The 15,025-nt window shown below is 47.6% G+C and overlaps 1 protein-coding gene across 1 annotated transcript in view; it reads right to left on the bottom strand.

Annotated features, from left to right (window-relative positions):
• LOC147116110 (solute carrier organic anion transporter family member 2A1-like) overlaps positions 1 to 15,025 on the bottom strand; it is a 380,850-nt gene that overhangs the window by 178,655 nt on the left and 187,170 nt on the right. The window contains exon 5 of the mRNA XM_085990861.1: positions 1,285 to 1,383. Coding sequence (XP_085846987.1) covers positions 1,285 to 1,383 — 99 coding nt within the window. The remainder of the gene's footprint in view (positions 1 to 1,284; positions 1,384 to 15,025) is intronic.

The following is a 15,025-nucleotide window of genomic DNA, read 5'->3' as shown; positions in this document are numbered from 1 at the left end:
AAATGAAGACCGAGGACCAATTCCAGTCCGGACTCAGGCCTCCCCGTTTCAGGCTCAAAAACAGGCCTAAAGGAATTGAATATATATCGACCTGGGTGTAGCTGACAATTAACTCAGGCCTGGTTGTGTATGCTTCACTTAACTCAATATCTGGTCTTGTACATCAATGCTGTAAACTGGGTAGGCAGTCATTAACCAGTCCTGTTGGAAGGCAGCCAAACCCAGTGAAGGATTTCAATAGCTCTGGCTATGTTCATCTGGCAGGTGATGCATCTAACAATGTAAGTTGAGAGTTGGGGGAGGAAGAGATGCAACCATTTCTACATAAGATTAATGATTAAAGTCAGAGAGGCAGCTACAGTTACTTTCTATGCTGTTTTAGAAGAGATCGGATAAATCATGAATAATTAAGGTGCTTCTCAGTGATATATTGAACACATGCACATTTATTACTTCACTAGCTGGGGGGGCCCGGCGTTGCCAGGGCAGTTTAGAGGGCCGCGCGGTTGACGGCCGGCCGCTGCCCCGCTCTGTGTCTCAGGCAGCGCGGTTGACGGCCGCCCGCTGCCGCTCCCCCGCTCTGTGTCTCGGGCCGAGCGGTTGTGAGGCCCGGCCCGAGTGACCCCAACTCACCTCCCGCTCTGGCGGGCCGACGCAGCTGCCCCACTCGCTGTTGAGGAAAAGCAGGGGGGAAAATGGGAGGCTACGTTTTGGGAGGCTGCAGGATTGCTGGTAAAAGCAGGGGAAAAAATGGCGGCAATGTTTCGGTAGGCTGCAGGATTAGGTCCCGCCCGTGACGCACCAATTGGTCAACCATCAGGTCACTGAACTGTAGGATTGGTCAACCATCACGTCACTCAATGCTAATGAGCGGTAGGATTGGTCAACCGCTAATGAGCGGATATTTGAAAGTTTTTTGTATACTGTCCGAACAATTTTTGTCTGACCAAAAAGTAAATATGCCTATGACACTCACCTGATCATCAGCTTTCTTTTGATATAACATATGTGTAGGTACGCTCTATAACTTTTGTGTGTATAGCGGACAGACATACAGACATACAGACAGATGGTCAGACGGACAGACAGATGGACAGACACCACTATCCTTTTATATATATAGATAAATGCCTATTTTCTGCTACATTTAAACTGATAAAGCAGGAATTGCCTTTGGAAAGCACAATGAAATTTGGATTATCAGATACACGAAAAGGAGAAAACCCTTTATTTTGTTTCTACGTCCAGTTATGAACATAGCATTTTTCACTGGATTCCACTTACCTGGGTTCACCTTGTCCAGATCCACAAATAAACGTAACATCACTGACCCCAGTAGGTACCCGAAGGCAGGGCCAAAGACAGATATTGCAAACAGGATTGCTGGAGAGGGGAAGAGGAAAGACAAGGGTTAATAGTGGAAAATGAACTCCATGACTATGGTTTTGCCTGCCATGGAGTAAACATTTGTACGCAAATCGTTCATTGTCTTTTTTATTAATCCTTGAGGAACCTTTTGGCTAAACATACTTGTGAAGTAGCAGATTAGCAACAATAAATGCTTCAAAAGGAAACAGAGTTAAAAAAATACTTAAAAGAAAAGTAACTTTCAAAAGGGAATTGGATATATACTTGAAGAGGAAAGGTTTGCAGGGCTATGAAGAAAGAGCGGGGGAACAGAACGAATTGGATAGCTCTTTCAAAGAGGCAGCACAGGCACGATGGGCCGAATGGCCTCCTTCTGTTCTATGATTCAAAGAAAACAATTGTTTTCATTTACATGGTAAGTCCTGATCTGCAAACACATCCCGATCGCTAAACACAACCCAATATTATTAGTAAAATTACAAACATAATTACGATGGCCTGGAATTTGCCATCAGCGGTGAAGCGATGGCGCTCAACGCTGACCTCGATGAAAGCTGCCCACAAAGATCTTGCGATCTCTGTGGTGAAGACTTTAGCTTTCTCAACATTAATTTGATTGTAGTGCTGTCTGTAGGGGCTTTCCAGCGTCCAGCAGCAGTGATGTCATCAAGCTGGCTAAGCAGCCAATCACATTGAAGAATTCTCACAGACAGCAAACCAGGAAATAAAAAGCAGCTTTTATCATTCACTTTTGACAACTTTTAAAGAGAGCAAAATAAAGATTGGAACATACACATGGGATTAAGGTAGAAGCTGAAATATCAAACAAATTATGAAAAAAAATTAAAATGTTTTATTATTTTAAAAATCTAGTAATTTTTATCATAATGGAAAAATTTGACATTCCACAAATATAAAATTAGTTTTTCAGGGTCAGAACAGTTGTTCAGCAGTAGTTATTACTTAGACACTATTAAAAACCAAATTACACCTCAATGAACAAGGCTTAACTTTTTATGGGGTGCTTAACAGCGATCTTAGAGTGGAAAAGGGGAAGTTTTCATCAGTTCAAATGATTTCAGTGATTGTCGGCTCTGGGAAGTTCCACAGCGCAGCCTGTGTTGGAGCAGGGAATGATTTACTGCAACTTCAGGATTTCCACGTTTATCTGCACATGCGCTAAATCCTGAAGTTACGGTCAGTTTCAGAGGGGTAATGACGGTGAACACTAACAGTTTTGCCATCATTACCACTGCAAAATCTGGGCCATTTACTTGGATTGTCAACCAATCTTTTCTGATCTGTTTTTAAATCTACTTTATGCAATCTGCGATGTAGCTTGGCCTGTCTTGGTAATAGTTAACTTGGAACTATAACATCAGCATTTTGGGTTTTTGATATTTAACTTCATTTTATGTGACCATAATATAATACGGTTTTAAGATAATAATTGAAAAGGTAATAATCATCACAAAGCCCAGGGTAATAGATTGGAGGGAAGCTGATATTGCGTAACTGAGAATAAAACTTGGGAAAATAAAATGGACAACAATATTGGCAAACAATGATATAGAACAGCAATGGGGAACATTTAAAATGGTGTTCAACAGAGTGCAGGAAAATATATTCTGCTAATAAACAAGAACAAACTAAACACTAATGAGACACCAGGGATGAATAAAGACATAAGGGAAAAATTAAGGGTAAGGAAAGAGGCATACACTAAGTACATGGACAGCAGGGGAGAGCATGACATGAGAGAATGCGAAGAGATTAGGAGAGAAGTCAAAAAACAATTAGGAAGGCAGAGAGGAACTATGAAATTAAATTATCAAGGAACATAAAGCAAAATAGTAAAATATTCTACAGACACAAATAAAAAAAGAAAAGTCAGGATGGGAATAGGGCCACTAAGGGATGGACAGGATAAAATCACAGGCAGCGATAGCGAAATGGCAGAAATATTAAATAATCATTTTGCTTCAGTGTTTACCAGGGAGGCGGATCAGGTGGGCATGACATCGGAAGATGAGATTAGAAATTATATAACAGCATTTAAAATTAAAAGAGGAGAAATATTAAATAAACTAATCAAACTGAAATAGGATAAAAACCTTGGTTTGGACAGATTGCATCCATGTATTTTAAAAGAATCTAGAGAATAGATAGCAGAGACACTTTCACACGTATTTAATAATTCTTTAGTAAAAAGTGTAGTGCCAGAGGACTGATGGATAGTTAGGGCTAAATGGGGCGCTAACATCGCTGGGGCGCTACTTTTAGCGACCCGGAAAAATTAGCACCCCCGCGCCGGAACTTGAGTGGTTGCACACCAAGAGGGAAGCAGGGCGCTACTGGAAGCACCCTGATTCCCTCTTGGGGCACTGCAAATCAATATCGCGGTGCTATGTGCCGCAGGGCCATGCGCTGCGGCATGTCGCACCGCGGTATTGCAGACCTTCCTCACCTTCTTAAAGGGGAGGGGCCTTGCACAGCGCAACCCAGGGCCCAGCTGGGCCCCCGGGGATCAGGAGTGACGGCAAAAGAAGCCTGCACTCAAGAGAAGTGCCAGGCTCTTGGAGTGCAGCCGGCAATCTGCGGGGATGGGGGGGGGGGGCGGGGGGCGTTCAGGAGGCCGGGGACGGGAGCGCAGACAGGTCCTCGCAGGTTGCCAGCAACAAAAATGGCCGCCGTGCACCTCGCCTTTAAATTGCGCCTCCCCGGCCGCAGGTAGACCCCCCTGACCCCGTCGGACATAGCGTCCGGCGGTAAGTCAGGGGGCGCTCCCGAAGTTCGCGGCCGGGGTGCAAGCGGGGCGCTGCGCATGGCAATGATGTCATCGCTGGCGGCGCAGCACCACAGGGCGCTGCTGGTTAGCGCTGCCGCTAACCTCCCGCTCAATTTCGCAGGAGGCGTGGGTAGCGGCGCGCCCAGGCGCTAGTTCCTTTACGCCCCGTTATCGCCGTCTTAGGGCGCTAATGGGAGGCGCAAAGCAACCCAATTTTTCCCTCTTAATGCTTTACCTATATTTAAGAAGGGAGATCAAACATGTTCAGGGAACTATGGATCAGTCAGCTTAACATCGGTGGTAGGAAAGATAATGAAGGCTGCGATTTCGCCTACTGAGGCGGGTCTGGTGGGGCCGGTGGCGGGGTGTGACCCCACTGCTGGCTCCAGCCCGCCCTGTGAAAAGGATTTTACATTGATTGGGCTTGTTAAGCATGCCCAGCATGTTTCGCGGCCAATTGAAGGAAGCGGGTCTGATGACGACATTTGATGACACGTCATCAGCCGGCTTCCTTAAAGGGACCATACGCAAATTGATTTTGACAGTTCTGCTGTCAGTGTTCTACAGCATTGAGGTGCTGCAAATACTGACAAACACTGCACAGAGGTGCACGCCTGCACCCAGGCTCTCCAATGACTCCCTCCATATGCTTATGGAGGGAGTCACAGCATGCAGGGAGGACCTCTTCCCTTCCCATGGGCGGAAGAAACCTACCGAGGAGATCAACGCAGCCTGGTTGCATATTGCACAGGAGGACAGAAGAAGAGAAGTCATTAGGAGGACCAGGCTGCAGTGGCGCAAACCTTTCAATGATCACAGTAGATCACGAAACGTTACTGCAAAGCCACAATCAAACTCATCCTACTGTGCCACTCACCACATCCCCATCACTCTGCCTTCCCTATCCTACTCCTGAACACCCTTATTCACACAAACTTACCTTGCACCTCCACCCATCCCTCTCTATCTACATTATCACTTCCCCATCTCACTAGCCACCCTTCACAGTCACCCTCATCCTAGTGCAAGCATGTCAAGTAACAACACACAAGGGTAGGCACAGGGTGTTTTAGCCAATGTTAATGTGACATTTCTGTTAATGTTGTCAAACATTGAAATCTTTATTTTCAACACTTTGCGTTCTTGGACAGACTTGTGTGCACCTTTGGAAATGGCTTTGTGAGTTGCAGTGAATGGTGAGACATAACAGTACACCCCACAATGGCTAATGAGTGTGAAAGGAATGGCTTGGTCATTATAGGGATGCTTTATGGTGTTGGTGTGGGGTGGGGGTGTACAGCATCAAATGGAGTTCGGGGGAGAGCAGCAGCGGAGGAGGAGCCCGGCTTGAAAACCGGCGGCAGCTACAAGGCCCGACCAGTTCGGGGGAGAGCAGCAGCGGAGGAGGAGCCCGGCTTGAAAACCGGCGGCAGCTACAAGGCCCGACCAGTTCGGGGGAGAGCAGCAGCGGAGGAGGAGCCCGGCTTGAAAACCGGCGGCAGCTACAAGGCCCGACCAGTTCGGGGGAGAGCAGCAGCGGAGGAGGAGCCCGGCTTGAAAACCGGCGGCAGCTACAAGGCCCGACCAGTTCGGGGGAGAGCAGCAGCGGAGGAGGAGCCCGGCTTGAAAACCGGCGGCAGCTACAAGGCCCGACCAGTTCGGGGGAGAGCAGCAGCGGAGGAGGAGCCCGGCTTGAAAACCGGCGGCAGCTACAAGGCCCGACCAGTTCGGGGGAGAGCAGCAGCGGAGGAGGAGCCCGGCTTGAAAACCGGCGGCAGCTACAAGGCCCGACCAGTTCGGGGGAGAGCAGCAGCGGAGGAGGAGCCCGGCTTGAAAACCGGCGGCAGCTACAAGGCCCGACCAGTTCGGGGGAGAGCAGCAGCGGAGGAGGAGCCCGGCTTGAAAACCGGCAGCAGCTACAAGGCCCGACCAGTTCGGGGGAGAGCAGCAGCGGAGGAGGAGCCCGGCTTGAAAACCGGCGGCAGCTACAAGGCCCGACCAGTTCGGGGGAGAGCAGCAGCGGAGGAGGAGCCCGGCTTGAAAACCGGCGGCAGCTACAAGGCATACCAACTCAGCAGCGGGGAGAGAGGTAAAAAGTAATCAGTGTGTGACGTCACCAGGGAGCAGGTAAGTGATTGGTTGGTGAGTATTTCTCTTTTTTAAACTTTAACTCTGTAGTTTAGAGTTACTAGGGTCTTTTCTGGTGTAGCAGGGACTGTTGGTAGACTACAAGCGCCTTAGAGATAATTTTAATTGGTGATAGTAAATAAATTTAAATTAAGTAAAGGGAAGGTCATGCCAGGTGAGCCCAGCCCCGTGATATGCTCCTCTTGCTCTATGTGGGAATTCAGGGACCCCGGTGCCCCTGATGACCACGTGTGCCAGAGATGCATCCATCTGCAGCTACTAGCAGACCGCATTGAGGCGCTGGAGCTGCGGGTGGATGGGTTGTTGAGCATTCACGATGCTGAGAGGGTCGTGGATAACACGTTTAGTGAGTTGGTCACACCGCAGGGAAGGGCTGCACAGGAAGACAGGAAATGGGTGACCACCAGGCGGAGCAATAGAAGCAGGCAGGTAGTGCAGGAGAGCCCTGTGACCATTCCCCTCTCAAACAAGTATACCGCTTTGGATACTGTTGAGGGGGATGACTCACCAGGGGAAGGCAGCAGCAGCCAACTTCCTGGCACTGGGGGTGCTCCTGCTGCCCAGGAAGGGGGGAAAAAGAGTGGGAGAGCAATAGTGGTAGGGGATTCTATAGTAAGGGGAACAGACAGGCGTTTCTGTGGCCGTAGACGTGAATCCAGGATGGTTTGTTGCCTCCCTGGTGCCAGGGTCAAGGATATCACTGAGCGGCTGCAGGGCATTCTGGAGGGGGAGGGTGAACAGCCAGAGGTCGTGGTCCACATTGGTACCAACGACATAGGTAAAAAGAGGGATGAGGTCCTGCAGCAAGAATTTAGGGAGCTAGGTGAAGGATTAAAGAGCAGGACCTCAAAGGTTGTAATCTCTGGATTACTCCCGGTGCCACGTGCTAGTGAGTATAGAAATAGGAAGATAGAACAGATGAATGCGTGGCTAAAGGGATGGTGCAGGAGGGAGGGCTTTAGTTTCCTGGATCACTGGGTCTGCTTCTGGGAAAGGTGGGACTTGTACAAGTCGGACGGTTTACACCTGAACCAGAGGGGAACCAATATCCTTGCGGGGAGGTTTGCTAGCACTGCTGGGGGGGGTTTAAACTAACTTGGCAGGGGGATGGGGTACAGAGTGGAGCTATAGTAGGGGGTGATTTACAGCCAAATACAGAGGAAAAAACAAGTCAGCTGGGAAGGCAGAGCAAATATGTGAAGGCAAAAGGGAATATGGCAGGGCTGGAAGGCATTTATTTTAATGCAAGGAGTCTTGCAAATAAGGTGGATGAACTGAAGTTGTTGTTGAACACCTGGGAGTACGATATTGTTGCCATCACGGAGACATGGTTGAGGGAGGGTCAGGACTGGCAGCTCAATATTCCGGGGTATAGAATCTTCAGGCGAGACAGAGGGGGGTGTAAAAGGGGAGGGGGTGTTGCAATATTAATTAAGGAGTCAATTACTGCTGTAAGGAGGGATGATATATTAGCGGGTTCCTCAAATGAGGCCATATGGGTAGAACTTAAAAACAAAAAGGGGTCAAGCACTTTGCTGGGAGTGTACTATAGGCCCCCAAACAGTCAGGGGGAGATAGAGGAACAGATATGTAGGCAAATCTCAGAGAAGTGTGAAAATAATAGGGTAATAATAGTGGGGGATTTCAACTTCCCCAATATAAATTGGGATAGTCAGAGTGTGAAAGGCTCAGAGGGTGCAGAATTCTTAAAGTGCATCCAGGAGAGCTTTTTGAGCCAACATGTAGAAAGTCCTACAAGAGAGGGGGCGGTACTGGACCTAATTCTGGGGAATGTAGCCGGGCAAGTGGTGGAAGTATCAGTAGGAGAGCATTTTGGCGACAGTGACCATAATTCGGTGAAATTTAAGGTGGTCATGGAAAAAGACAAAGACGGCCCGGAAATAAGGGTTCTAAATTGGGGGAAGGCCGATTTTAATATGATAAGGCAGGATCTGGCCAAAGTGGACTGGGAGCAGCTACTTATAGGAAAATCCACATCAAAACAGTGGGAGACTTTCAGAAGGGAAATAGAGAGAGTACAGCGCCAACATGTTCCTGTAAAGGTCAAGGGTGGGACCAACAAGCAAAGGGAACCTTGGATGACAAGGGAGATACAAAAATGCATTAGAAATAAAAGGGGGGCTTTTGGCAGTTACAAAAGACTAAAGACGGAAGAAGCCCTAGAGGAGTATAAAAAGTGCAGGGGCATACTTAAAAAAGAAATTAGGAGGGCGAGGAGGGGCCATGAAATAACACTGGCGAGCAAAATAAAGGAAAATCCTAAGATGTTTTATAAGTATATTAAGGGCAAGAGGATAACCAGGGAAAGGGTAGGGCCCATTAGGGACCAAAGTGGCAATCTGTGTGTAGAACCAGATGATGTAGGCGGGGTTTGAAATGAATTTTTTGCATCTGTGTTCACTATGGAGAAAGACGATGCAGACATAGAAATCGGGCAAGGGGACTGTGACATACTTGAACATATTAGCATCGAGAGGGAGGAGGTGCTAGCGGTTTTAGCAGGCCAAAAAGTGGATAAATCCCCAGGCCCGGACGAGATGTATCCCAGGCTGCTGTGGGAGGCAAAGGAGGAGATTGCAGTGGCTCTGACACAAATTTTCAGAACCTCTCTGGCCACAGGGGATGTACCAGAGGACTGGAGAACAGCTAATGTAGTACCATTATACAAGAAGGGTAGCAGGGATAAACCAGGGAATTACAGGCCAGTGAGCCTAACATCTGTGGTAGGGAAATTATTGGAAAAAATTCTGAGGGACAAAATTAGTCTCCACTTGGAGAGGCAAGGATTAATCGGCGATAGTCAGCATGGCTTTGTCAAGGGTAAATCATGTCTGACAAATCTGATTGAATTTTTCGAGGGGGTGACTAGGGAGGTGGATGAGGGAAATGCTGTGGATGTGGTTTACATGGACTTCAGTAAAGCTTTTGACAAAGTCCCGCATAGGAGACTGGTCAAGAAGGTAAGAGCCCATGGGATCCAGGGTGCCTTGGCGCGTTGGATCCTAAACTGGCTGAGTGGCAGGAGGCAGAGGGTGATGGTCGAAGGTTGCTTTTGTGACTGGAAGCCTGTGTCCAGTGGGGTACCTCAGGGATCGGTGCTGGGTCCCTTGTTGTTTGTGATCTACATAAATGATTTGGATGAGAATGTAAAAGGGATGATCAGTAAGTTTGCAGATGACACGAAAATTGGTGGGGTGGTAAATTGCAAGGAGGAAAGCCTCAGGCTACAGGACGATATAGACGGGTTGGTCAGTTGGGCGCTGTTAAATCTGTGAGTTATCTAGTTAATTAAGACACAGACTAATTAATAACAATCAAAAACAGGTCTTTACTGGTTGGAGGTAGGGACTATTCTGAATACAAGATTACTGCACAGTGCTTATATACCAGTGTGTTCACCCCCGGTATTACGTCTACAGCAGCCTGAGAAAGTAGTACATCTCTTAAGGTGGAACAGGCTTAAGCTCTCTTAAGGTGGAACAGGTTACATACACAACACTCCTCCCTTCTTAGCTTTATAGTCATCCCCCCATTTAACCTAACGTAATAACAGATATACATATATAACTTCATGTTTAACGTAACATAATAACATATATACATATATAACTTCATGTCAAAACAGATCACAGATTCAGTCTCTGCGGAAAACAGTTCACAGATTCAATCTCTGTGGTGTAGTCGGTTCACGTTACTCATTCAATAGTCCTTTCATGGATTTAACAGCTTGAACTTCCGAACTGATTTGGCTCCGTTCGGAGGGACCACGTGTGTGATCTGGTAGAGGTGATAATGGTTCAGATGGGTCATCTTCTGTTTCGACTTTTCCTTTTCTGCTTCTTGGATCCTCTCTGGGCTCCACTGTCAGCTGCCAGCTGCATGCAAAGTTTCTCCTTCTCTTCCTCCTTTTTCAGTAGTAGCGCCACCATCTCCCGGTGTTTCTTAGACTTTTTGTGATTCATCATGGTTTCTGCACTTTGGGAGTTTTCATCACAAGCTGGGCAGACCAGGTCACTATAATATTCAGTGTCACTCAATAGGTCATGGTAATATTCGGTGTCGTCCTGATCTAGGCCAGCGAGAGGGTCTTCTATTTCCTCCATACCCAGCTGGGCGTTAGCCAGCTTTTGTTCCAAGTCCAGACATCTTTCCTGAAGAGACTTCTTCATGCGTACCTCTTCATCCGGCTTTTTCTGGGCTTTCAGCAAGTCGTTTACTAATGACCTCATTTGAGATTTTACTACTTCAACTTCTTTTGGAGATTGATTGATCGGACTATTCAATCCCTCTACCGGAGCAGCTGTTTCAGCGGTCTGTTGTTCTACGTTGACGTGAGTCAGCGTACTTTTGGCATCCAAGGGCTGCTCTGTTGCAGTCATCTCAGTCTGTGTTGCCACCTCAGCTCTTCCAATAACCTTTGAGAGCTCCGAACCCCTTTCGTTTGAATATTGAAGTTCGTGTTCAAGTTTTTCCCATTTCAGAGTCCTGTCCTTCAGCATATGCAGGAGTTGGCTGACCGTTAACTCCTCTGACATCAGACGTTTTGTGTGCTCCTGCTCCATTTTCTCCATCAGCTGCTTCTGTTGTCTTTCCAGATTCTCCAACTCTATATCAAAGAACTCTTTCGTTGCATTCAACTCTTGCTCAAAACGGCGAAGCATTTGTTCTAATTGCTGTTGTAGTTTGAAATGGAGTTGAGTTCGAGCCCGGTGTCCCTCAGAAATGGGCACATCAGTAGACTTGCCAGACTCAGAATCCACAGTTAAACTATGTTGTTGTTGCTCAGTGGAATTCTGTGCTGAAACTTTGTCTTTTGCACCTGAGTTGGGCTTACCATCATCCGTTCCAGAGTCTGGGCCGACTATCTTCACCGAGTTCTCACTCGTTATTGTTTGTAGGAAATGCCAGTCCATATTCATTTTCCTAATCCACTCCCGTCCTAGTAGTGGAGGACCTCCTTCAGGTATCACATATAAGTCCATTATTTGACTGTCTTCGCCCTTGTGGACCACTGCAACCTCTATTTTCCCGATGGGGTACACTCTTTGCCCCGTGTATGTTTTCAATATAATCCCCGTATCCTGTAGGGGAATATGTTGGAATAACTTTCCGTAATCTTTCTTATTTATGACCGTGAATGCCGATCCAGTGTCCAATTCCAGTTTTACTTGGACTCCTTCTATCTGAAGAGTGACCCAAATTGTCTGGAGGTCTGCACCCTTACCAGCGTTGAGTACTCTTAAGCTAGCCAGTTCATTACAGCTTAAGCTAGCCAGTTCATTACTGCTAGCGTCTGAATCGGACTCCTGTTCGGTCACCTTGTGTACCTTTGCGTATTTTCCTTGCGGTGACTTCTTGTTGCTGGTCTTCTTCCCTGACCTGCATACTCTAGCTATATGTCCAAGCCTACCACATGTTCTACATTCTTGGTTTTTAAACCAACACTGGTTCTGATCATGCGTTGTCTTTCCACAACGATAACATTTGACAGAACTCCACTCCAATTTGTTTGCACTGAGCTTCGGTGACCGTAGCTGCATTACTGCCGTGCCTCTCGCTGCGGCTTCGTGTGCTGCTGCCATAGTGACCGCCTTCTCAAGCGTCAGCTCATTCTCCTCGAGCAGTCGCTTTTGTGTATCTTGTTTAAATAAACCACACACAAATTTGTCTCGTAGTGCATCTGTCAGTCCCGTTCCAAACTGACAATATTTCGCTAATTTACGCAATTCCAGCAAATATTCAGCATTGCTTTCATTCTGTAGTTGCCTTCTGTCGTAAAATTTAAATCGTTCCGCTAGCATCAGCGGCGTGGGGTTTAGATGATCTTTCAGGACAGTAACAATCTCATCGAACGTCTTATCCGCCGGTTCATCTGGTGATAACAGGTGTCTCAATTGCCCGTATGTCTTCGCACCCATTAAATTTAATAATGTTAGAGCTTTATCTTGGTCACGAATTTTATTGGCCTTACAATAATTTTTTACTCTTTCAACATATATGGCCCAATCTTCGATGTCACTATCAAAGGTGCTAATATTCCCGTGTTTAGGCATTGTAGTACTTTATCAGATTTGTAATTCCTCAGATGTTTTTTTTTACAATCAAAGATGGCGGCTTCCCGCTCTTGCTGTCGTCCTCCGCCCCCAAAAGATGCGATCGCTCTCGCGGCTCCCGGCCCTTATCTGGAGATGCGATCGCTCTCGCGGCTCCCGGCCCTTATCTGGAGATGCGATCGCTCTCGCGGCTCTCGGCCCTTATCAGGAGATGCGATCGCTCTGTTGAAACGCCTCCCTCTCGAAGCGGCTCTCGCGCCCTATTCCTCCGGCTCCCCCAGCCCCGTTCGTGCGGCCAACGCGGTCGACTGCCTGTCGCGTCGCTGCCCGGCTCAGACAACGGCTTACCCACCACCAAGCTGGAGAAGAAGCTGACGGTCGCCGATGGAGGCTCCGAGGTCAGGATGTCTTCCAGTGGGGTGGAGAGGGTGGAAACCTCTCTGCAACGTCCTGGCTGTGGACGAAGCTGCCGTGGAGTGACTGCCGCAGGGTCCGAATCAGACTCGTCGCCAGTGTTAAATCTGTGAGTTATCTAGTTAATTAAGACACAGACTAATTAATAACAATCAAAAACAGGTCTTTACTGGTTGGAGGTAGGGACTATTCTGAATACAAGATTACTGCACAGTGCTTATATACCGGTGTGTTCACCCCCGGTATTGCGTCTACAGCAGCCTGAGAAAGTAGTACATCTCTTAAGGTGGAACAGGCTTAAGCTCTCTTAAGGTGGAACAGGTTACATACACAACAGGCGCAAAAGTGGCAAATGGAATTTAACCCTGAAAAGTGCGAGGTGATGCATTTTGGACGGACAAATAAGGCAAGGGAATACACAATGAGTGGTAGGACCCTAGGAAGTACAGAGGGTCAGAGGGACCTTGGTGTACATGTACATAGATCTCTGAAGGCAGCGGAACAGGTAGATAAGGTGGTTAAAAAGGCATATGGGATACTTGCCTTCATTAGCCGAGGCATAGAATATAAGAGCAGGGAGGTTATGATGGAGCTGTACAAAACGCTGGTGAGGCCACAGCTGGAGTACTGTGTGCAGTTCTGGTCGCCTCACTATAGGAAGGATGTGATTGCTTTGGAGAGGGTGCAGAGAAGATTCACCAGGATGTTACCTGGGATGGAGCGCCTCAGCTATGAAGAAAGACTAAACAGGCTGGGGTTGTTTTCCTTGGAGCAAAGAAGGCTGAGGGGGGACCTGATTGAGGTGTACAAAATGATGAGGGGCATAGATAGGGTAGACAAAGAGGAACTTTTCCCCTTAGTAGGGGGGTCAATAACAAGGGGGCATAGATTCAGGGTAAGGGGCAGGAGATTTAGAGGGGATTTGAGGAGGAACTTTTTCACCCAGAGTGTGGTTGGAATGTGGAACTCAATGCTTAAAGGGTGGTAGAGGCAGGAACCCTCACAACATTCAAGAAGCATTTGGATGAGCACTTGAAATGCCATTGCATACAGGGCTATGGACCAAATGCTGGAAAATGGGATTAGACTGGACAGGGATGGATGGGCGGCGCAGACACGATGGGCCGAAGGGCCTCTTTCTGTGCTGTAAAACTCTATGACTCTATGACTCTATGAAGTAAATCTGGCTATGGTGAGGCCATCCCTGGCGTCCCAGGCAGCAATGTGGTCGGGTACTGATGCCCTGTGTCCTGTGCAGCATCAGTTGATTGCGGAGAAGGCTGGTGTTGTTGTTGGTGCTACTGGTGATGCTGGTGTTGGGGCTGACTGTGGTGGGATTCTGAGGACCAAGGTGAGATATTTTCAAGGGCACCGATGCTGATGGAATAGATGGCAGGCGAGGTTGAGCTGACAGAAGCGATCTGTCAATGGTGAGAGAAGTTGTTCTAATGAGGTGAAAATGGATAGAGAGTTTGCTCCAAACACTTGCGAGCTGCATAAACCTCAATCTGTCTTCCAAATGCAGTAAGCAACAGTTTCTGACCTTGGAAAGTGAACAGCTGTGAAATGGAAGCTTTTATAGACCATTTGCAGCTGTCACATTTAGAAATCATCCCATGCTGACACAACTCCTGACCTCCTTACCTGAGGTGATCCCCGAGCAGCAGGGAAGCTGTTGGCAAACTCTAAAAATCTAAAGGTGACCTGAAAATACTATTTAATTGCCGCTTATCAATCTACCTAATGATCTAAATTGCCTCCACTGCCGCTTGGTGTCGGGTCTGTTCAGCGCTGACAGACCCGACACCTAGGAGACTAGCATGGAGGTGGGTTGATAGTGGGTTTCCTACCCACTGTCAAAAAAAATTCCCAGCCGATCCACCACCAAACGCGCTCCCTGACCCCCCCGAAAAATTTCCCCCCCGAAATCCCTACTAAAGGAGAAAATAGAAAAACATCTAGAAACCAAAAATATAATAATGGTCAGCATGGATTTCAAAAGGGAAAGTCTTGCTTGACCAACTTCATTGAATTCTTTGAAGAGATAACAGAGAGTGTAGACAAGCGTAATGTAGTAGATTTAATATATCTAGATTTCCAAAAGGCCTTCGCTACGATACCACATAATGGCCCAGAAATTCGGGTCGGGGGCTTCCCGCGGGTGCAAGCCCCCGACCTGCACTTACCTTGCGTGCCGGCAGTTGAGCTGTGGGCCCCTGTGGAATTCCGATCT

This window comes from Somniosus microcephalus, chromosome 6 (genome assembly GCF_052327205.1).
Source record: "Somniosus microcephalus isolate GS21.2 chromosome 6, FLI_Smic_1.0, whole genome shotgun sequence".
In the NCBI taxonomy this organism is placed as follows: Eukaryota; Metazoa; Chordata; class Chondrichthyes; order Squaliformes; family Somniosidae; genus Somniosus; species Somniosus microcephalus.
This window is presented reverse-complemented; position numbering and strand designations above follow the sequence as displayed.